Source organism: Tenrec ecaudatus, chromosome 11, assembly GCF_050624435.1.
Source record: "Tenrec ecaudatus isolate mTenEca1 chromosome 11, mTenEca1.hap1, whole genome shotgun sequence".
NCBI lineage: Eukaryota > Metazoa > Chordata > Mammalia > Afrosoricida > Tenrecidae > Tenrec > Tenrec ecaudatus.
The window spans coordinates 93,005,594-93,031,065 of NC_134540.1; the positions used below are offsets into that span (position 1 = coordinate 93,005,594).

Sequence of the window (25,472 nt, forward strand, 5' to 3'; positions counted from 1 at the left end):
CAGCCATTACAACCTGAGAGAGCACGCTTCTACTCCGACTTCTGGATTTGCCAAGAAATGAAATTAGCCAAAATGGCAAGTATGTGTTTGCTTCTTTTTATTTTCAAGAATGAAGAAAGGTGTGGTGTATACCTCTCAAAATGATCCAGAGAAAACAGTATGGATCATAATTATTGAAACCAATTATATGAATTGTGTGACACCAGGCAAGCCAGAATGTCACTGAGTCAGGACACAACTCCCTCAAAGACAACCATGCGCTTCAAGGATGTCTAAGTTTGAAGGTGTATCCAGATTGAGGAAGGCATTACAACCCAAGGCAACATGTGATGCTGGGTTGGATCTTTTCTTTGTGAGTGTACTTAGATAATTAAGACAATTTGAGTAAATTTTCTGAAATAGGTGATATATGGTATCTAAAAACATACTGCCATCTAGTCAATTGCAACTCATAGCAACCCTATATCGGGTTTTCTGAGGCTGTAAATCTGTCCCAGATTAGATAACCTCATCTTTTCTCCAGGGATCTCTTGGTAGGTTTGAACTGCTGACCTTGAAGTTAGCATCCCAATGACTTTTCAGTTAGAAATCCAGTGGCCTTGCAGTTATCAATCCAATGACACACTTTCTATGAATTAGATGATATTATACCTACAATTAATTCCTTATTTTGATGTTTATCATAAGGATATATAGAAGAATGTATTTCTTTGTAAAAATTTTACATTGAGAATGTTCAAAATTAATGAGAGAATAAGCCAGTAATTTATGCTATAGCGGAGCTTTCACACAGAATCAACTTCATGGTTTGGTTTTGTCTATGTTACAATGGTTGAGGGAGGGTTAGCCACAATTCCTGCCCCCTTCCAATATCTGATATATATAATTGCATTTATTTAAGAGGGACAAAAATGTTTAAACAGAAAAATTATCCACAAGTACAGCAAAGACTGAGTAAATCTTACAAATATATAGTTGATTAGGCCCAGTCAGATGCTTGACAAAAAATACCATACAATCCCCTCTGTATAAGGTATCGAACAGGGAACTAATCTATGTTTCCCAGAAGTCAGCAGGGCGGTGTATTAGGAAGGTGGGAGCTGTGTGATGTTTGGACACATAGGGATTCTGAGAAGCTGCTAATATTCTGGAGCTGAGATCAAGTACAAATTCAACCATCCCTATGGACATCTGCCAGATGTGCACATTTCCATTAAAGTCTGTACGGAAACAAAAAACAAAAACAAACATCAAAAACCCACATCACTGAAGCAGAGAAGGCAGCTCAAGCCCTCAGGTAGGTGGCTGTGAGGTGCCTGACAGAAGTAGCATCGCTTCTGAGTAGAGAACAATGGTGCCGAGAAAATTAATCTCCTAATTGTAAAGGAAATAAACATTGATCTCTATCTCATGCCTGTGTTAAAAATGAATAGATTAATCTAAGTAAAAAATGTAAGTGACACAGTTTCGGCATAGACAACTAGAGAATATTATACTGTCTAAATTTGGGGTTATGTAAGAAAATGGAGTATAAAATTACAAATAAAACAGGAAAAAATTGATCCACTCACTACCTTAAATATAACAACTCCTGTTCAATCAGAAATGCAATAAATATAATAGAATTAAAAGAATGAGAATTTATATTGCACATATAACCAACTTGTTATCAAGGATTTAGAAGTAACATTTGAAATTCAATAGAAGTTAGAAATGCAATAGAAAATTGAACAAAGCATAGACACTTGAGAAAGACACAAACAAACATAAGAAAAGATACTCAATTCTGGTAAACAGGGAAATATTATTTCAAATAATAAGATAGCTTATTGCACAATATATTGCCATATATTACCTCATGTATATGTTTTAATATATGCTTTTATTTATACATGGATACATGTTTTAGAGAAGTAATAATCCTTTACCTCTTTAAAAGTGGCAAAGGGAAAAGGTGTGACTGAGTTCTAAGGTGCACTTGACACTAGTCATGGTTTGTTCCGTCACCTCAAATGCATGGACTACCAAAGGAACAAGCAAATGTGTTTGGGAGAAAGTTCAGCCAGGTGATTTTTAGAAGCATGGTTGGGGAGACTTTGTCTCACCTACTTTGACTCCACCATTATCTGAGGAAGGGCATCCTGCTTGGTACAATAGAAGGTCATTGACAAAGAGGATGACCTTCAGTGAGACGGGCCACAGTGGGCTTACCCATAACCAGGACTGTGAGGACTAGACAGTGTGTCATTTTGTTAATCTGAGGGGACCCAGTGGCACCTAACAAGAACAGCGCAACACACCAGAGACTAGCACTATGAATTGAAACTAGGGGGCAGCTAAAACTTGTTTAGGGCTTGGTGTTATTCAAAACACTTTACATACCTCATTCGCTCAATCCTATCCAAAAAAGTATGATTTCGATACTTAAAGTATCAGATGAGGATTTTTTTTCACAAAGAGAAGTTAATGATTTATCCAAGGTTAGATAGGTAATTAGTAGTGGAGCTTGATTTTAAAGTTTTTTAAAAAGTACATAGGTTTGGGAAAATTATATCTGATTCTCTCTCTCTCTCACTCTCTCTCTCTGTCACACACACACACACACACACAGACAGACATGGAAGCATTTGTTTACAAGGTTTTTCAAAAAGATACAGTACTAAATTGGTAACATAAATGTAGGGCGCCTGCTTTACTGTGACTGTCTCTGTAGAAATTCTCATAGATGTGCACAAAGGACCATGTAAAATATTTCAATATAAAACTAGTTCATGAGCCTGTCAGAAAGACTAATGGTTAATATGATTGGTTACATTATAAGACAATAAAATAGTACAATACATTCAGAATAAATGAATTAAAACAGAACAAAATCCATTGCCATTGTTCCAATCCTAACTCCCAACGACACTACAGGACATAGAATTGTCCTACAGTTTCTAAGGCTGCTCGCCTTTTACAGAAGTAGACTGCATCTCTTTCTCCCAGGAGAAGCTGGTGGGTTCAAAATGAAGACCTCTAAGTTAGCCTCTTACTACTTAACAATGTATCCACCAGCGTTTCCTCATCAATTAACTAGATCTCAACTTTCCAATGTCGGAAAAAGTTTTAAATATGATAGTTGAGATTTTCTAAAATTCTCTGAGTGAATTAACATTGGAAAGTATATACAGTTTGTGAACACTTATGTATAAAATTTAACACTTAAAATATTGGGTGAAAAGGTACTAATTTCAGGATAGGAGTTATCAGTGCTGAGGAGTGGTAAAGGGCTGGAGGTGGGTTCCCTATGTCATTACATAATACGGCATCTGATCCAAGACAGCATACACTTCAAGGACCATTATTTCTCTCTACGACTCAGTCAATGTGATTACACTATGACACACTTGTTCTTATCAGATCTTTAGAATTGCCTCCCAGGTTCATGGCTAAAAAAGAGTTCCTTTTCAAAAAAAGAATTCCTTTTCAAAAATAATTGATGAAGCGATCTGAAGCAAAAATGGTTAGTCGGTACACAAATATCTGTGGTGTTACAATGGAACTTTTTGGTGGATTTTATTATTCTATGATTTTCAAATAAATATTGAAAAATGAGCTGGTGATACTAAATGCCTACATGGTAATCTAAGGAACAAGAGGGTGTTTTAGCCCAATGTTCTCTTTTAACTGACCAAATTTCTGTTTATTTTGGAAGTCTCAATCAATATTAACTATTTCACTATTCATTAAGTTCATCATTGGCTCGACCTAATTTTGAGAAACAATTTTTTTCCTGAGCTATCATTTCAATTTATTTTATTTTTTAAATCATCTTATTGGGGCTCATACAACTCTTATTACAATCCATACATACATCAATTGTGTAAAGCACCCTTATACATTCGTTGCTCTCATCATTCTCAAAATTCGCCTTCTGCTTGAGTTCCTGGAGATGCCGGGCAGTGTAAGATAAGATAAAATAATAATTTATAAAGTATTAAGGGTTCAGGAGGGAGAGGGGTGCGGGGAGGGATGAGGAGGGAAAAGGGAAATGGGAAAACAATTTTAAAGTCAAACTATTCTGTGAAAAGCTGAAGATTTCATTATTTGTTGTTTGCAAAGAAAAACACAAGAGGGACCCTAGAGCACACGTGACTGACGTCTAGCATTCAGTCAAGTTCACCTTCTCACTCTAATTCTTTGGCATTGCTGGGTTACATATGTTCTTTAGACTAAATTTTTCTGGTGATTTGATGAGGGGTCCAGAACAACTGAATATAGTTTGTTCATAATCATCAGAGTTCATCTTTTTCCACTGTCTTTCCTTAGAAGTTCTTTTTTTTAAAAATTTCCTTCCCTATAAAATATTTGAATTTCTATTGAAGACTATTCTTCTGGTAACACTTGGTGAAAGTTTGCTTGATATTGATTCTAAGCTCTCAAACAATTTATATATGTAGATAATGATGCTAAGAAAATATTTCCAGGTAGTACAAATTGTTTTTTGTTTGACTACTCATCACTTAAGAGGTTGGCGGTTCAAAGCCATCCAAAGGTACCATGGCAAGAAGCCTGCCAAATGTTATGGGGGAGTTCTACCCTGTAATCAATCCATGGTGGTGGCTTGAGTTGAAATTGATTCAATGATGAGAGAGGGATTTTGTTTTTTAATTTTAAAATAATAGTCTACTTTATGTAATTATTTTTGCTGTTTACTTTTCTGAGTTGCTCACTAGCTGTTCTATGTTTATATCAGCTATTAGCATCATCATTCGTGGTACTGTACATTCTCATTTAGTCTAGTCAGCATCATCTGGGGCAGCCAGTCCTTTTCACACATATATTCTTTTCTTCGTCTGACCTTATTCTCTCCCCAGATTAATTTAAAAACAAGACAATTCCTGGTCAATGGTCATTTTAACTGGTGTATATGTGAGATGCGTCTTACATGTGTGAGATGACATCAGACTTGTTTTCTGTCTGTATGGGGCTCTGGTTCCACTGAATACATTCCTTCTTTCTTTACAGGTCAATTCCCTTCTTTCATTCACTATGAAACACAAGCATCTCACTACACTGCCAGATCACCGCATGCTCTCCACCACCCTCTGAATTTTAAAATCCAACTTTCTGCTTCAAGATGTAATGAAGGCTGAGCACTCGCAGGCTCCCACACTGTCGGGATCCTGTTAGCTTTACGGACTCTCACTGGCATCATGTGTTTGAGTTGACATGAGGTTTTGTCTTCCACACTACATATGGCTATGAGGCGGTACGTTCACTTTCTGAGTAGCTAACTAGCCATGCTACGCTTACATCCGCTATTATCATTATTCGTGTCATGTTCACTTTCTGACTTATTAACGATAGCCATGCATGAGTGACGTGATCCAAACAGTATCTGTTTGATTTGACAAAGTATCACAAGTAATTCTCAAATGTTTGCGTCTGGGTCCACTATTGATCATGTTGAAGTCTGTGCACTTATGAGAGGACAGAATACATTCAATTTCTTATGTTTCAATTTATTAGTCTTTAAAATGATACTTCATAACCCCCAAGTTGCATTTTTAGAAGAAATGTTACATAGGCAAAGCCTTTTGCAGCTTGTCTGAGATGTAATGAATCCTAAACAATGCCAGCTACTATTTTTTATACTATTTTTATGTCCTGCCCACATTCACCCATTTCATTAATAAAATCTGCTCAGCCACTCACAGTTATTTGCTCAACCCAAGCAAGCCTGGGAAAGAGTACACCTGGGAACCAATATCAAATGAATTCTGAAATTAAATAATGCTCAAGCGTAGCACCTAAGACTGGATAACATAATATACCTTAAAATAACATCTCCTTGATAAATAGAGGATGAGAGTGGGCCTGCAATGCTTCCATGTCGGCATTTTTTTAAGCACTTGGCTGCTACCAGAACAATTGACCTTTGGAACCCCGCAGCCACTCTGCTGAAGCATGAGTATAGCCTCCCAAAGGCTGAGGCGGGTCTACTCTGTCCTGTAGGGTCTCTGTGAGTTGCAATTGGCCAATAGCACACAGCAATAGACACAGCAGAGTTTTATTCTGGAAAATACATGCTTTAAAAATGATAGCCAAGTCTTTTATCATGAATGTTTTAAACGATTTGTTCATTGAAACCTCAAATAAATATATTTTTTGAATTATGGATACCAAAATCTTAACCCCTGGTGCTAATTCCATAATAATGACAATAATGAGAAAATACTGAGATATTCTAATATTGATGTGTCAGAGAGATAATTTACGTTTACTGATAAACATTTTATTCTCACGACATTCGCTTGTTCTTAGGGTTCCACAGTGATACAAAGGTGTCACGCTTCTCTGAGTACCCCATAGGTCTGGCCCCTCTACAAGACACGGCCTCCCCTCACTGTCCCATGGTGTTAGGGGAACAACAATAGATACACAATGTGGGAATTGAATTGTACCCAGTCTGGGCTTCACCCTCCAGCCCATACACACACCAGAGCGTAACACAAAAGAAGTGAAACAGAGCAGCAAGGGGAGCAAAGCAATGAAGTTCCCGAGGAATCCCCCACTAGACTTCGAGGGCAGGTTTGTCACCTCTTCACACTCAATTGGAAAACATTCATAAGGGTCTACAGACAGACATGGAACTATTTACAGGCTTTTTTTTTCTCTCCCATGTCTATCTATATAAGATAGACAGGATAAACAATCCCAAGGAGAAAACAGTGGGGTCAACGGTTGCAGGGGCACATGGGAGGAGCGGGGGTGAGGGAAAGGAAAGGGAGAGCCAACAAACCAAGGGAAAAGGGAACATGTGATCTAACATGAGTGGCGAGGAAGGCGTAGGATGCTTGGTGAGGCTTGATCACTGAATGGAATTATTGAGAGCCAAATAAAGGTTGAACATGATAGTGGAACAGGAGGAAAGGAAAAGGAAAAAGAGGAAAGAACTAGGAGGCAAAGAACATTTGTAGGGGTATAAATACAGGCATATATACATGTAAATATAGGTAGATAGATAGATAGATAGATAGACAGATAGATAGACAGATAGATAGAAAGAATTAAGGTAGAGGACAGATATCGGGCCTCTACTCAAGTACTCCCTCAACACAAGAACACTTTGTTCTAATAACCTGGCATTCTGTGATGTTCACCTTTCCTGATACAATCACTGAATAAAAAATGGATGCATAAGCAAATGTGCTGAAGAAAGCTGATGGTGCTAAGCTATTAAAAGAGATCATATCTAGTGTCTTAAAGACTTGAAGATAAACAAGCAGCCATCTAGCCAGGAAGCAACAAAGCCCACATGGAAGAAGCATAGCAGCCTGTGTGATCACAAGGTGTCCACAGGAGTAGGTATTAGGCATCAGAAGACCCAAAACAAACAATCATGTGGATGTGAACAAAGGAAGCCTGAGTGGAAACCCAAAGCCTGTCTGGAGACAATTGGACATCCCCTCACAGAAGGGCCACAAGAAAGGGACAAGCCAGCCCGGGTACTGTGTTGCTCTGACGAAACATACAGCATTCGCCTAGTTCTTTTTTCCTTCCTCCCCCACTATCATGACCCCAGTTCAACCTTGCAAATCTGGCTAGACAAGAGCATATACACTGGTACAGATAAGAGCTCTTGACACATGGAATCCAGGAAAGATAAGAGTAACTGGAGTAGCAATACTGTGAGGGTAGAGGAAGATGGGGGAGAAAGGGGAAACCGATCAGAATAATTGACATTTTCCCCTCCCTCCGCACCGCAGGGTGATGAACAGCAGAAAAGGGTAAAGGGAGACAGCAGATGATGTAAGATGTGAAAATAATAATAATTTATGGTTTATCAAGGGTTCATGAGGCTGGGAAGGTGAGGGATGGAGGGAGATAACAAGGAGCTGACGCCAAGGGCTCGGGTAGAAAGAAAATGTTTTGAAAAGGATGATGGTACCAAAGAACTTAATACAATGAATGGCTGCCTGGATTGTTATAAGAGCTGTAGAAGCCCCAATAAAATGATTTATTTTTTTAAAAAAAAAACAAGAGGAAATCTCAACATCACTCTAATGGAACCCCCAGAAATTCACATGCTCACCTAAATCAAAGCTTTTCCTTTTGAATTTTCCCTCCTTCCCTGCCTTCCTGTCTCCCTCTCTTTCATTCTTTCTTATATTAATCCCTTCACTCTTTCGGGCTTACAGATACAAAATGTGCATCACTCATTCACTGTTTCTTTTTATATAACAATTTTGATGACAAACCTAGTAGGGGTTTACATTTTAAATCATCAACTTGATACACAACCTTTTAAACTACTAATCAAGCTCTCCAATAGTTAACCCTTCACCCACGCCATGATTTCTCTTGTTCCTTTTGTTGGGCACAGGCAATCTTACTCTTGGATTTTAGCACCCCCAATTAGTCTTCTAGCCTTTATGTCTTTGGCTGAAATTGATCATAACGTACAGGCTTTTAAGCAATATTTACGACAGATTTCTCATTTCAATAGTTTTTATTTTCTGCAAAATAAAACACAGATACTCCAATTTAGTTTTTATAACCTTGGCCCACATCAGAGTTAAACTATTCATCATTTAAAGTGATTTATCTTTTACTAAATTGGCCTGTTCATTACTCTAAAAGGCCTTAGATGTTTTCCTCATCACAGAAGGGTTCTCACCCATTCTCACCAATTGACCTTTGGAACCCCGCAGCCACTCTGCTGAAGCATGAGTATAGCCTCCCAAAGGCTGAGGCGGGTCTACTCTGTCCTGTAGGGTCTCTGTGAGTTGCAATTGGCCAATAGCACACAGCAATAGACACAGCAGAGTTTTATTCTGGAAAATACATGCTTTAAAAATGATAGCCAAGTCTTTTATCATGAATGTTTTAAACGATTTGTTCATTGAAACCTCAAATAAATATATTTTTTGAATTATGGATACCAAAATCTTAACCCCTGGTGCTAATTCCATAATAATGACAATAATGAGAAAATACTGAGATATTCTAATATTGATGTGTCAGAGAGATAATTTACGTTTACTGATAAACATTTTATTCTCACGACATTCGCTTGTTCTTAGGGTTCCACAGTGATACAAAGGTGTCACGCTTCTCTGAGTACCCCATAGGTCTGGCCCCTCTACAAGACACGGCCTCCCCTCACTGTCCCATGGTGTTAGGGGAACAACAATAGATACACAATGTGGGAATTGAATTGTACCCAGTCTGGGCTTCACCCTCCAGCCCATACACACACCAGAGCGTAACACAAAAGAAGTGAAACAGAGCAGCAAGGGGAGCAAAGCAATGAAGTTCCCGAGGAATCCCCCACTAGACTTCGAGGGCAGGTTTGTCACCTCTTCACACTCAATTGGAAAACATTCATAAGGGTCTACAGACAGACATGGAACTATTTACAGGCTTTTTTTTTCTCTCCCATGTCTATCTATATAAGATAGACAGGATAAACAATCCCAAGGAGAAAACAGTGGGGTCAACGGTTGCAGGGGCACATGGGAGGAGCGGGGGTGAGGGAAAGGAAAGGGAGAGCCAACAAACCAAGGGAAAAGGGAACATGTGATCTAACATGAGTGGCGAGGAAGGCGTAGGATGCTTGGTGAGGCTTGATCACTGAATGGAATTATTGAGAGCCAAATAAAGGTTGAACATGATAGTGGAACAGGAGGAAAGGAAAAGGAAAAAGAGGAAAGAACTAGGAGGCAAAGAACATTTGTAGGGGTATAAATACAGGCATATATACATGTAAATATAGGTAGATAGATAGATAGATAGATAGACAGATAGATAGACAGATAGATAGAAAGAATTAAGGTAGAGGACAGATATCGGGCCTCTACTCAAGTACTCCCTCAACACAAGAACACTTTGTTCTAATAACCTGGCATTCTGTGATGTTCACCTTTCCTGATACAATCACTGAATAAAAAATGGATGCATAAGCAAATGTGCTGAAGAAAGCTGATGGTGCTAAGCTATTAAAAGAGATCATATCTAGTGTCTTAAAGACTTGAAGATAAACAAGCAGCCATCTAGCCAGGAAGCAACAAAGCCCACATGGAAGAAGCATAGCAGCCTGTGTGATCACAAGGTGTCCACAGGAGTAGGTATTAGGCATCAGAAGACCCAAAACAAACAATCATGTGGATGTGAACAAAGGAAGCCTGAGTGGAAACCCAAAGCCTGTCTGGAGACAATTGGACATCCCCTCACAGAAGGGCCACAAGAAAGGGACAAGCCAGCCCGGGTACTGTGTTGCTCTGACGAAACATACAGCATTCGCCTAGTTCTTTTTTCCTTCCTCCCCCACTATCATGACCCCAGTTCAACCTTGCAAATCTGGCTAGACAAGAGCATATACACTGGTACAGATAAGAGCTCTTGACACATGGAATCCAGGAAAGATAAGAGTAACTGGAGTAGCAATACTGTGAGGGTAGAGGAAGATGGGGGAGAAAGGGGAAACCGATCAGAATAATTGACATTTTCCCCTCCCTCCGCACCGCAGGGTGATGAACAGCAGAAAAGGGTAAAGGGAGACAGCAGATGATGTAAGATGTGAAAATAATAATAATTTATGGTTTATCAAGGGTTCATGAGGCTGGGAAGGTGAGGGATGGAGGGAGATAACAAGGAGCTGACGCCAAGGGCTCGGGTAGAAAGAAAATGTTTTGAAAAGGATGATGGTACCAAAGAACTTAATACAATGAATGGCTGCCTGGATTGTTATAAGAGCTGTAGAAGCCCCAATAAAATGATTTATTTTTTTAAAAAAAAAACAAGAGGAAATCTCAACATCACTCTAATGGAACCCCCAGAAATTCACATGCTCACCTAAATCAAAGCTTTTCCTTTTGAATTTTCCCTCCTTCCCTGCCTTCCTGTCTCCCTCTCTTTCATTCTTTCTTATATTAATCCCTTCACTCTTTCGGGCTTACAGATACAAAATGTGCATCACTCATTCACTGTTTCTTTTTATATAACAATTTTGATGACAAACCTAGTAGGGGTTTACATTTTAAATCATCAACTTGATACACAACCTTTTAAACTACTAATCAAGCTCTCCAATAGTTAACCCTTCACCCACGCCATGATTTCTCTTGTTCCTTTTGTTGGGCACAGGCAATCTTACTCTTGGATTTTAGCACCCCCAATTAGTCTTCTAGCCTTTATGTCTTTGGCTGAAATTGATCATAACGTACAGGCTTTTAAGCAATATTTACGACAGATTTCTCATTTCAATAGTTTTTATTTTCTGCAAAATAAAACACAGATACTCCAATTTAGTTTTTATAACCTTGGCCCACATCAGAGTTAAACTATTCATCATTTAAAGTGATTTATCTTTTACTAAATTGGCCTGTTCATTACTCTAAAAGGCCTTAGATGTTTTCCTCATCACAGAAGGGTTCTCACCCATTCTCCTGCCCCTAACGTATTCCATTTTCTTTTTTCTGAAATCTCACTCATTTATAACATTTGACACAAATGCATTTCCTCTCAATGCAATATTTTTTTAACCTGTCAATAAATAGGGTGTCCCTCTTTATAGCTATTTTAATCAAATGTGATTATAATTTAAGTCACTATTTGAAGTTTTTGTATATTTTCTCTAGAAAATATCATGTAGACCCAAGTACAAATCAACTATTTTTTTTCCACAAATCAACTATTTTACTTAGCATTCTCTCTATATACACAAAAATATTTGTTGTTTTGATAAAGCATGCTTCTTTTTGTCTTTAAGACTTTTTTATTTTATATAGCCAATTTAGAAAGATCTGGCTACTTTGGAATTTTCTCTTTCTCCATACCTGGTATGAACTGTAGCTGACTTATGCTATTTGTCTTCAACATAAATGGGCAGAACAATAATTAGCACTGTTTCCTGAAAGCTTGATTTGATGTAGAACTGTCTGCTTATGGTGCCTGCTAAATGGCTCTTCTCTTTAGTGCCTGTTCAGTACAATCACGTTAAAATCGCCCGTAGCAGCGACCACTTTAATGGCTGGCGCTACTGACAGTCATGTGTTTGCATTAGTCTCAAAATACAATGTGTCACAAAATGTGCTTTACCTTCGTGATTAATGACTAGCTAGAAGTAACAAATGACGATTACCCATGGATTGCATACAATACAGCTGTCCCAAATAAAAGATACGATGCTGCGCGTGCATTGTCATTTTGATTTGGTCTCCTCCTCGTGACACTCAGGAGCCCTAGCGTCTTCGTTATAACTGTGACCATGCTTAAAACAATGCATTATTTTTTAATAAACTAATCAGGATAGGGGGAAAAATTAAACTGTTTGTATAAATGTATCCACAGTGGCAATTTAATAATAGTCACCTACATACAATTATAATCTAAAACCCCAAACGATTAAGTCAAATCCAACTCACAGCAACTCTGTAGGACAAATTAGACCTGCCCCTGTGGGTTTCTGAAACTAACTCTTCATGGAAGTAGAAAGCCGCCTCTTTCTCCCACAGTGTAGCCAGTGGTGTTGAACCACAGACCCGACAGTTATCAGTCAAATGCATTGTAACTATGCCACTAGGGATCTCTAACCATAGCACAAAGTAACTCCAAAGTAAAGGGAAATCTGTTTTGTTTTCCATAGATCAATGTGGTACTGTAATTCAGTATACTAGTAGATGATATTGTCGTTACGTAGTAATATTGCTACAGAGAATACCTACCAATTTATTATTAAAATTAAGTCTTTGTATCTACCCAGTAGCTATCATTATGGCTTATTACATGTATACAAGGGAAGTATAAATTATTTGGCTTTGCTAATGAATGTGAATTCCAAAAGCCCTTGACACTAAGTTTCATTTTAACTTTTAGAAAGAGGAGGTGAAAAAAAGGAAAGAAGGAGAAGGTGTTTTTGTGAGGGTTTGTATCAGTATACACTTTTCCTTAATACAAGGGGGCTTCAAAGAATTTGTGAAAAACTGAAATTTAAAAATGAAGGGGTTTTATTGCAAACTTTTTAAAGTCCCTTGTATAATTTCCTTTTTATTTATTTTTTCCTTATAAGCCAAATCCAGACAAAACAAAATCTTCTGCTGTGAGTAAATTCCAAGTCAGGACCGTCCTTTAGGACGGAAGAGAACATCTGCAGCAAATTCCAAGGTGGTTGGTAATCTTGAAGGAAGACGACTGCTCATCCTTCTCCCCCTAGCAGCCAAGGGCTTCAAACAGTTGACCCTTTCTGATGAGTTGCCCAACACTTGTGCTACCTGGACTTATTTTCCATGCCAGTGTCAATTTGAAATGCTTGATGTAAAATTTAATAGATAGTTTACATTCTGTATAACCCATTTTAATTTTAATGAACCATTCAACCAGAATTGACAATGCATTATCTTTTAGTCTTACATTAACAAAGAAATAAATCTCTTAATATCTCTTCTTATATCCACTAACAAATATTTCTGAAATAACTGTGAGTATTATATATTATTTGAAGCCATAAAACTGTCATAATATTGGGACAACTCAAGAAACAAACCACAAAATATTCCTTTATGAAATATAGTAAAAAATGTAACATAATTATTTTATTTTAAGTAATTCTTAGATTTTGACTTCTAGAAAAGTAAAAGTTTTTAGAGGTTAGTTTTTTTATATTTACATTTTTTCAGTTATATTTATTCATTCAATCATTTTCATTCAATTATTCCAATCTGACTTATCTTAGCAGAATCTTATTAAATTCATCAACTTTGTCGTTATAAACAGAAGCCAAGAACTATATACTAATAAGTGTTTAAATATCATATTTTCTTTCTCTGAAAGAGTCACACAATATTATTTGGTAATGGGCATATTATCCTATAGGAAACTTAGGTATTTTATGACAAATAATTATCTGGACCTATAGTGGGTTAAAATATAGTAGTGTACTCATCCCCCCAAATATATTTCAATATCTGAAACCTAATTATCCATAAAGTTTAACTTATTTGGAAATAGGTATTTGCAGATTGAATTAAGTAAAGGGCCTCAAGATGAGATCATACAGGGATAGGAAACCAAGCCAAATGTCTTTCTTTTGGGTAAATAATGACTCGTGGAAACCACGCTTTACAAAGTAGCCTTCTATATATGCTTGGCTTGGCTGTAAGTGGGCCAGGCCTTTCTCCCATGGTACCACCAGGCAAGTTTCAACCACCTACCCTTAGGTCAGTAGTTGAGGATGAACTGTTTGTACTACTGAAGGGTCTTCTTTGTGTAATAGGTGTTAACCAAACCCAATGTCATCTGCCCTCATATATGAGAACATAGAGGGATATTTGAAAACATAGAAACATAGCAGAGAAAGGGATATGACGGTAGAGGAGGAGCCTGGAGTGGTGCATCCATAAGCAAGAAAAATGCCAACAAGTACTACCCCACCCCCCTCCCCAAGATAGCTGGGAACAAAGGAAGGAATTCTCCCTTAGAGCCTTCAGAAGGAAAGATCCCTGTCAACACCTTGATTTGGGAACAAACAAACAAACAAAACAGAGGCCCATAAAGTCAATTCCAAATACCATGACCCTTTAGGACAAGCAGAACTGCCACTGCGGTTTCTGAGACAGTGAATCGTTACAGGAGTGGAATCCCCATCTTGCCCTGTAGTGGCAGCTGTGGTTTCAGACTGTGGCTGTGGGGGGTAGCCTGATGTGTAACCCACTAGGCACCGTTGGCCCAGTGTAAACAATTAGATATGCATGTGTTATCGTATGCCCATGGAAAACCAGCTCAAAGCAAGCAAGTTTCATCACAATGGTCACCATAAAGCAGGCTGGAGTAAAACCCAATCAAGTATCTATTTGAGGAGCTGCAGAAACTAACTAACACATCTAAGATTTAAGGGGGAAAAATTAAATAACGGCTAGCCAAGAGAGATATTTCTTATAAATTATTCTCACAGAATCATGCCATGTTGCTGAGTAGAACTCAAAGTACTCATGGCGAACAACTGCATGTCTCCAAAAGCACACTTTAAGACAGCATGCTCAGTGATCGGTGCTCGGGTGAAACAAATTTGAGTGCCTCAAGAAAACAAACTAAAGAAAACTCAATAAAAACTAGTTGTTCCTTGAGATAATTTTCTCAGATAATTAAGACCCCAATTTCTAATCAACCCTATAAAATATGCTTTATAAATAAGTGCAAATGAATAAACTTTGACTGAATCAGCATGAATTACCTATAATTATCTGCCCATAATGGAAAATAATTAAATCTTTGTAAGAGTATAACATCAGCTAGGCATTCACAATATTTCATACAGAGGGTAATAGTCAACTAATATTTTCTAGGAGCATTAATACACATACACACAATATAGAAAAGTAATTGGTACAAACTAGACTTTAGAAAAAGGTTCAGTTTTTATGTATGTGTGTGTATGAACATATTTGTATAAATAGGGATTTTAAAATAAAATATATATATATAGACTTTAAAATAACAGATATTACTTTGTTCAGAAAATAAATGAAGAAATGGAAATTTAACCAGAGAATGGAAACCTTAAAGAGTGTAAAATTTTTTAAAATGAGAACTAAAAAATAAAATTATAAAGCATTTGTAATTTGGGGAATAATTTTTATCTGTGTATATAAAACAATGAAAGTTTAACCAACACAACAAAACAATAAATAAATAAAACAATAAAAATTAATAACCAACAGAAAATAGTGAGCTGTGATATTATTTATACTTTAGGAAAGTATATTTTATTTATACTTTCTAAAAGAAAGGTAGGAAAAACAAGGGGGGGAGTAGGAGCTAGATACAAGTAACTTCAGAAATTAATATATTTGAAAATAAATTTTTTGAGAGCTTTCCAATTTTTATAAAGCACAGAGAAAATAAAATATGGGTTTCTCATGGAGTTTTCTTTAAAAATGAGCATACAAAGGAAGCCATACCTAAATTAACCACACACTGCAAAACACAAATAAACAAGCACACATGCAGCTAACATGGAGAAAACAAATTGAAACACAGAATGATGAGAAGAAAAGACCGATAGCACACACAAATTAGCCTCAGGGGAGCTTTGCTTAGACGTATGTATGACTGATAGTCTGGAAAGACAATTGAAGTCGGAGTATTTTCAATGTTCTGAAGGAAAGTAACCTTTGGCCTAGGTCTTAAGAAGAAATTAAAATATTTTTTTTAATTGAAGGTGAAGGAAAAAAGTTTCAGATAAACATTCATATAAGGAGACGATCCAGGTTTAGCGCCCAAACCACTCTTAGGTATCTAGACGGCAGAAGTGTATGTGCCATCTGAATGATTACAGAATGCTTAGCAGTGATCACCTATCTCCAAACGAGACAGAAGTGACATTTCCAATAACTAATCCTCTAGTCATATATTCATTCATACAAGGTTATTAGTTTGTTTTTAAATGTATAACACTGTACTGTTACGCATGAAATACAGATAGATGACCTATCCATATGAAGAGGGAAAACATACAAGCGTAAAAGACCACATGCTCTAAGACTCCACCCCAATAGATTCATATGTGTAAATAGCAATCACAGCCAGAAGGGTGCTGACATCTGCTCAGGCATGTAGTGACTGAGATGAACAAGGAGACATGTCTGATGCTACCAATATTCTATTTTTATATGCACTGAGGTTTCCAGATTGTCCTTATTGTGGAGAAAGTAATATAGCAGAACATTTGAGATTTATATACTTTATAATATATGTCATACTTTTACTAAACATATACAAAAAAGTTATGGCTCAACAGCAAAGTGACAGACAATGCTGTGTGAATAAACACAGAGAGGGCTAACTTTAGTCATCTGATATTACTCATGAATAGCTATTGGTAACTCTCCTTGTCCTACTCTCCCATTCTGCCACTGTGAGGGTTAAGATTATTGTGCCAACCTGGCGGATTAACACAAATGGGGTTAATTGAAGGGCGGAGAGATAAAAAGCTCAGTGAGCCTTGCCTTTCTACTTCTCAGGTCTCTTGCTCTTTGATGATCCCAAGATTCACTTCCTGCAAGACATCCCTGAGGAGAACCCACATGGAACTACCCTGATGCAGCCCTGGGTGCAGGAGCAGCTGTGTGGAGACCCCTGCCAGCACTGAGATGGTGACACACTCATTCATTTGGCTTTCCACCTGCAGTCAGTGTCATTGCGTGTATTTTGTGAGATGGAGGAGGACTTTGTAGATTGGTGTCGGACATATGGGCTAATGTTGGACTTAAGGGCTTGGACAGCACTGGGTGGGGATGCTTTCTTACTCTCTCTTATATACATATGAGTTTCTGTGGATTTGTTTCCCTAGTTTGCCCAGACTAACACAGTGACCTTTTCTAAAATGTGATGAATGAAAAAGTTTCGACACCATTTTAAAACAACAAGCGAATATGGGGGGGGGTAGCATTTCGGTAAGAAAAAGGGAAGATGCGTTGTTTAGGGGGCATTATCTTGCTTGTGTGAGGAATTTTTGTGAGCATTTTTATCGATTCTGAGTAATCTCTCTCTTTCCCTTCCTCCCTTCCCCATAGCATGTCATTGCTTCTGTAGCACATGTCCACTCACCTTGCTGTTTATCATATTCTTGTTCCCTGTTAGGGATTCCACTTCATAATGGAACTCTAACTCTGAATTACACACAAATGGAGAGCTCCTAGGAAAATGTGCTCCTTCTAGCATAACTAGGTCTCACAGTACATACAGTTAACTGAAATGATTTTCCAAAATTGAATTCTTTTTGTTATAGATGCTTTATAATGAAAATGACAAGTTGTATGGGGACATGTACACATGCAAGAATGCCCCTTCTTTTTTCTCATGGCTCTCACATCACAGCAACAAGTCATGATTTTCATATAAGGACTCCAAACAACTAAACTTAAATTCATCAAAAATGCATAAAGATAGATAATTGCAATGAAAGTATTTAAATTTCTGTCTACTACAAGCATATAAGAACTGCACAAAATAGTGCAGAGGAAGCCTTTGATTATATAGATTTAATTTTCAATTGCCTTAAAAAAAACGACTAATTCCATCATTCAACAATTCAATTTAATTTTTCAACTTTATAATATCATTTCTAATTTGGTTTTATTTCTACACAGTCATTTAAAACAATTTAGTATGCTTAATGAATGTAACTTTACATTATTCTGGAATACTCTGAATTTCATACTCACCATGGAAGAATAAATTGGAAGCTCCTTGAATGGATTGACAAGCAAAAGGATGTCCCCAATGAAAGTCTGTCGAGTAAAAGATACAACACATTCACGAACTCTATCAGCAACACCTTCAGTATTCAAACGTATATATATTTAAATTATTATGTAAGAGAACAAGGGTGAATCACATGTTTAGATTCTGCAAATAGTTTTAAATGTTTATTACTAAAGGAATAGATATCCCATTTCAAATGAAATATAACTATTAATCTTTGTCTCACAGATCATAAAACAAAGGAAATGGTTGGTTTCTAAGGATATCTGATCGTAAAGAATTTTGTGAAAAATCTAGTAATAAAAAATAGCAACAGTATTAAATTTGATGTAGGAAGAAATAAATGTGCTTAGAATAATAACAGTAATAATACCCAAAACAACAACACAAACAATCCAAACTCACTGCCACCAAACTGATTCTGACCAATAGGGACCCTGTGTATGTTTCAGAAGCTGTCATTCTTTAAAGGAACCGACAGCACCATTCGCTCCCACAGTACAGAGGGCAGGTTTGAACCGCCATACTTGTGGTTAGTAATCCAACGCTAACTTCAAAGCACCACGAGGCGCTCCTATCAGAATCAAGATATACATCATTTAAATGTATGAAAATCAAAAATGTATATTCATAATTTTAAAGAAGCAAGAAAGGAGAAACCAAAAGTATAATGAGCAAATGAAAAAATTATAGATGCGAGTGCACCATTAATTACATCCAAAATAAACCTCCAAGAAACGAACTGCCATTGTGCTGATGCCAACACAGCAATCCCATAAGACAGGCGAGGAATGCCTGTACGAGTTCCGGAGGCTGTAACAGTTCACAGAATAAATATTCTAATTAAAGACGCATATTGTCAACTGGACTGATATCTCCACCACTTGTGTTTCTCTGTGTGTTAGAGCTTTGTTTGTTGCTGCGATGCTGGAAGCTGAGGCACCGGTCTTCAAGTAGCAGCTGGGTCACCCAAGGAAACAAGTCTCAGTAGAACTTCCAGACTACAAACAGGTCATGCAGAAGGAATAGGCTGTCGAACTCAGAGAAATTAGCCATTGAAAGCCTAGTGGAGAGCATGGACACATTGTCAGCCACTGAAAAGCTCAAAAGAGCAGGAGAACATTGTCGGAGATAAAGCAAGATGATGAGCCCCTCAGATTTGGAAGCCACAAAATACGACTGAGGAAGAACTGCATCCTCAAAGCAGAATAGATCATGATGACCTGAGAGGACAAATGGACCTTCATCTGCTGATGGGGCATTACAATTAAAAAGCGAGAAGAAACAGGTGCAAACATCAATTCACAATTAAAGCTTGGAGTGTAGGAAGTATAAATCTAGGAAAATCAGAATTCATCAAGAATGAAATGGAACTCATAAAGATCATAATCATCCAGCTAGGGTTTATATAAGTCTCTAATTTACCTTAGAGACATCACTGTTATTTTGAAATAGAGAACATCATCAATCAACCCCCTGGGGCATCACTGCCACGGCCATCAAATCAATGCTGACTCATAGTGACCCTCCAGGGCAGGGTAGAGCAGCCCCTGTGAGTCAAGTAGACCTTTCTTAATCTTATAAAACATATCTACTACAAACAACTAGATTAATGATTAAATACGATGAAACCTCCTCCCTGAGATGGCAAGTGTGTCCTACCACGTGTTAAGGGATGCCTTTTATTGCCATCTCCAGTCATGTTTTTATTGACAGTCCTGCTCCGGGAGATGATGCGACGGAATAAAGTCACAAGCATATGGATTGGAAAAGGTGAAATGAAAAGACCATCATTTGCATTATCTGATAATATGTGAGCACAGTCCAAAAGAATCTCCAGATATATTACTATTACATATGTGGATAAAGGCAAATATTAAAAAGTCAAAATTGTGTCTCTTTATCTTATCCACAAAGCATTAGGAATGAAGTTTGGATGTCATTTATTATAATTAACAACAAAATATACGGAAGCCTGACGATAAATCTATCAAAAGATGTCTTCTCAAAAAACAAAAATTGTTCCTGAAAGAAATGAGAGACAATCAAAGGAAAGATAGCATTACATGAAAATCAAATATTATATAAATATCAATCATTCCCAATTGATGTATAGATCCAAGGTCTTATTGATTGAAATTCATAAATTGACTTTAAAACATATATATTAAAATCCAAGAGTATGCATTAAACAAAACAATTTTCAAGAATAAAGTTAATAGCTGTAATAATGAAGACATTTCATTATTTACTTCCAGACAGCATAAATCAACAAACTAACACAGCATAAATCACATTGTAGGAATAGATATTATCCAGTGGGTATGGATTTAGGAGAGAAGAAGAAAACCCACAGTGAATCCCCACTCGCAGTGACAGGGGATCATTTCAAAGCAATGGGGACATTGTTTTCTTTGTAATAAAACATGACAATCTATGTGAGATAAGCCATTGATCTTGTACCATACAAAATTATTTCCCCATGGGTCACATATCCTATATATGAAAGTTGAAACAATCTAACTTCAAAGACGAAAATACTGAAGAATATTTTCATGACTAAAACCATGATTACTTAAAATTGACTCAAAATATTCTCTAAGCAACTTTGTAACACAATTTTTCTTCATCTAAAAACACTATTAGAATACAATGCAAACTACATCCAGAGAATGTTTATAGCTATTGTTCTAAGGTGTCATCTAGTCTATTTTTAGACATGGCGACCCTGTGTACAAGTGATGGTTGTTACATGCAAAGGGACAACCCTGAGGAGAATCTTCCAAATCCATAGCTGTCACTCACAATAACCCTCAGGTCAGAGTAGCGCTACCTCATTAAATTTCCAAGGGTCCAGTCTTTATAGCTGTGAACTGCTCTCCATTTCTCCCATGGAGCAGCAAGCTAGGGGGGGAGAGGGGGCCTTGGAACCACCAACTTTTTGGTTAAATGCCAAGTGCTTAAGCATCATACCATCAGTGCTTCCAGCAAAGAATATAAAATGTTAGCAAGTGGCTAAGATGAACCAAGCTGTAGCCTCGTAGTTGTCATGCAATGTTTAGTTTCTTGGGTTTGCTTTGTGCCAGTTGAAAATGTTTGGGAATGGTCTTGGCTAACCAGATGCTACTAGAATGCCTTTATTTGTTTTGGGTGTTTTTCTTTGTGCTTCTCAAATCCCACTGGTGTGTTTATAAAGGGAAAACTGCCTACATGTTTATCCATAAAGGAATCTGATTACATATTCTGTTCTCCCTGTTACTATCTGCTGGAACTGTTCGGGGAATGTGAGGTTTTTATTTCTGTACATTTCTTCCCAATCCCGAATCTCATAACCTGCAATTTTTTTTCCTGTTTGGAGACTTGAGAATTACTTACTACTACCAACTGTAATGGAACTCCCCAACCAGATGGACAAATTAGGCTCTGTATATTAGTAGAGAAATTATTTCAATTTTTTTTTCGGAGACCATATTGTTGAACAAATCAAACTTCAGAGATCAAATAATGCATTTACCAGAAGTATTTTATCTTGGAAATTAGTAATGCTGAATTTAGCCTCAGTTGATTTTCCTTGATAAATAAATGTTAATTTTCTCTATTGTAATAGAGTCAAGATAAAATGTTTCAGCTAAACAAATGGTTTAACTTGTCATTTTAGTTTTTTCTTTCTGCAGTCTGATTTGTTAAACAATCTGATCCTTGGACACACAAAACATTGCTCACAGAGGCCATTCACTCATCATCCACCAAGTACGTACTACCCGCGGTGGGCAGCAGTGAACCAAACAAAACTCCCTGCTCTTATGGAAGTGGTAATTGCATGTGTGTATAAGGGAGAAGAGAGAGAATGGAGACGTTAAATGATTAAATATTAAAATCTGTTCGTGAAAAATTCATGGAGAAAAATTAAACAGGGTAGGAAGGTAGGCAGTGCCTTCATTCTATTGTAATTGGGCTGATGGGCAAGGCCTGGCTGAGTAAAGAATTTGAAGTGAAGGAGGTCTGAAAGCGAGGAAGCACTGGACATCTCTCGGGTGCAGGTATTCAGGTGTGGCGAGAAATAGGATTGCTGTGTGTAAGGATAGCAGGGAGGCCAGCACGGCCACAGGAATAAGACGAGTGAGGAGCTAGAGCACATGAGGTCAAATTCTCTGTAGCAGGACAGCGAATCCAAGCCCATAGGTTGTTATCATGCTTTGGGTTATATTAAAATGAAAACTAGATGCAACAGAAATGCCCGAGAAGAGAAATACTGTGATACACTGTACATTTTAACCGAATTACTGCAGCTCCTATCTTGAGAATACACTGAAGGCAAAGGTGAAGAGAAGCAGATACACTTACGTCAAGGTAGGTGAGGCTGTAGTAATGAAATAGGATCTAATGACTGGGGCCCAGGAAGAAACAGTGGGTGTCAAGTATACATAGAACTTAAAGGAAATGGTATTGAGATGAATAGGTAAATCAGATGGAGAACAAATATTCTTCACAAGTTCATTAGCTTTAGACCCTAAAATTTGAAGTTGCTATTACAATTCGAAGTTGCCTGGACTACAAGAGGAGATGTTTAGAAGCTAGGCATGGCAGTCAGGTGATAGAATTTGGATATTCTAGCATTTCTGCTTTGATTAGGGGAGGAATATGGGGCTTTCTACTCCCCTAGAGAGTTAGAGTCTCAGAAACCCACAGAAACAGTTCTCCCTTGTCCTATAGGGTCGCTATGAGTTGGCATCAATTTAATAGCAGTGAGATTTTTTTTAAACTTCTATTAGATGAAGTTATTTCTTCCTGTAATGATCTGTAGTCTCTGTAACCCTGTTCTAGGGTCACTCAAAGTCAAAATGGACTTGATGGTAGTTGGTTTGGTTTACTAGACTTTTAGAATCTTTGGTGGTACAGTGGATAATGAGCTCAGCTGCATAAAAACGTTGCCGGTTCAAATTCACCAGGCCCTTTGCGGGAGAAAGATGAGGATGTCAGTTTCTGTGAGATTTCAGTCATGGAAACCTTATGGGGCAAATCTGCTCTACCCAATCCGGTCTTTACGAGCAGGAATCAACTCTACAGCAGGAGGCTTGGTTATGAGGCTTTATAAAAAATACTTTTTATTTATTTTGTGGAGAAAGAACAACTCATTTTAAATGAATAGAACCCTGACATTAAAAAATAATGCCACACAAAATGCAAGCCTCCATTTGTAGTAGCTTCAACAGACGGAAAGAAATGATTAAATTGCTATAAAATGCTCTAAATGCTTCTTAATTCAGACAGGTAACAAAAAGTTCAAGTATTGCAACTATATTAGAGCTTAAATCCTGAACACTAGGCTTGTGGAAGGATCTGATTTATAAGTGGAAGCCCTAAATCTATTTTGAGTTTCACCACATACTCAAGTCTCCATTGAGTTGCTTCTCACCATTGACTGGTAATGTGGAAGCCTGTGCCTTCAAACAGATTGTTTTTGCTGACTCCTTGGACCAACCTGTGGAGGAGCCCCCAGGAACTTGTCTGAGTGTGCCCATTATAGAAATTGGGATACCATGGTTGCACTGTCACGAGTCATGAATACCACCTGAACAATGTACTTGAAGAGCCTTGAAACAATATTGTATGCTTTTCTAATATGGAATGGTCCTAGTCAGAGGACCGTTCCCTCTTCTGGAGACAAGCCTGAAACTGGGATGGAGCACTCTGGTGCCAATCATGATCTTGTAATGAATACCCTTTGTCTTTCATGCTCTATTATTTATCTGGCCTTTTTTGAATCCTTTGAGCACCATGATGGCTAACGTTCTCCCCTTTGACTCACTGAAGGGAAAAAGGAGGGCTTTCTATTCCTGTAAAGACTTACAGTCTTGGAAAACCACAAGAACTGTTCTTCCCATAATATGGTATCACTATGAAATGGAATTGACTGGGTGGCAGTGAATTTCGCTATAATTAGTTTAAATTTATTCTAGTTTTTTTTAGTTCTGTTTTCTTTTAGATGACAGCTTTTCTCAGTTTAATTTCATTAACCGTTGATGTTTTGTTTTTCAGTATGTGTTTCTTCATATGAAATCCAGGATAGGTCAATCTGTAGAAATAGTAACTGGATTAATAGATTCTTAGGATCATGGCAGGGTGTGGTAGTTATACAATCTGGTGTCAATTTGGGACTTGAGAGGATTAAGAGTGAAGGGGTGGAGTCTAGTCTCTCCATTGGATCACAACCAATGAGGCCTCTCTGTGGGCCTGGCCTTCCCTTGAGGATTCTGGGAAAACTCTAGTATTTCCACCTTGGAGGCTGGAGATATTCTCTGTCTGCTCACTCCTTTGGAGACACTCTACTAACAAAGCTGACTGTAAGAATTATCCCGGAGGAGAAGCCACATGGACTTACTGTGATGCAGCCCTGGGTGCTGGAGAAGCCACATGGAGACCCCTGCCACTGCTGAGATGCTTAAACCACCACTGGATCCAAAAACTTTCTACCCACTGGCCTGTGATCATCTTGCACTCAGCATCATTGCATGCATTTTGTGTGTCAGAAGGGGACTTTATAGCTTGGTATTGGACATATGGGCTAATATTGGACTTATGGGCTTGGACTGGACTGGGTTGGAATGCCTTCCTAATGTACAATTACCCTCTCTATAAAGTTCTCTCTTATATACATATACATGTTTATGACTAAAGAGTACAACAAAAAAGAAAATTCGATTTGTGGTGGTGAATGCACTACTCTTTTTAGTATATTTAAACCATCAAATTGATAATAGGTGAAGTATATGCCAATAAAACTGTTAAACAAAAATGCCCTGCCAACCCCAACTAACTAAACCCACTGCCTTTGAGTGAATTCTGATTCATATAGTATCGAAAGTACTTTCAAGGCTTTAAATAGTTATGGGAATGTGCAGATGGCATTATTTTTCTAAACAGAGTAGATGGTGTGTTTGAAACTGCAAGCGGTATTGGTAGCTGTGCAAACCCTGCCCAACTGAATTTGGGGTCTCTTTCCCCTATAAGAGAACCACAGACTACATTTTGAGAAGCATTCTCTATCGCTTGATGATGTTTAACTTGCTTAATTTAACCATTAAAATTAAATTCAGATACTGTGATTTCGAACACTCTCTTTAACAAATGACTGTCAAATCTTCTTCCCTGATATTCCAGAAAGGAGGGAGGAAACCATGCTTTCTTCAGAAGTCCATGTCTATTTTACATGACTATTAACA

The 25,472-nt window shown here is 37.6% G+C and overlaps 1 protein-coding gene across 1 annotated transcript in view; it reads right to left on the reverse strand.

The window, feature by feature from the left end:
• MYO16 (myosin XVI) overlaps window positions 1-25,472 on the reverse strand; it is a 599,120-nt gene that overhangs the window by 396,039 nt on the left and 177,609 nt on the right. The window contains exon 11 of the mRNA XM_075562598.1: window positions 18,210-18,275. Coding sequence (XP_075418713.1) covers window positions 18,210-18,275 — 66 coding nt within the window. The remainder of the gene's footprint in view (window positions 1-18,209; window positions 18,276-25,472) is intronic.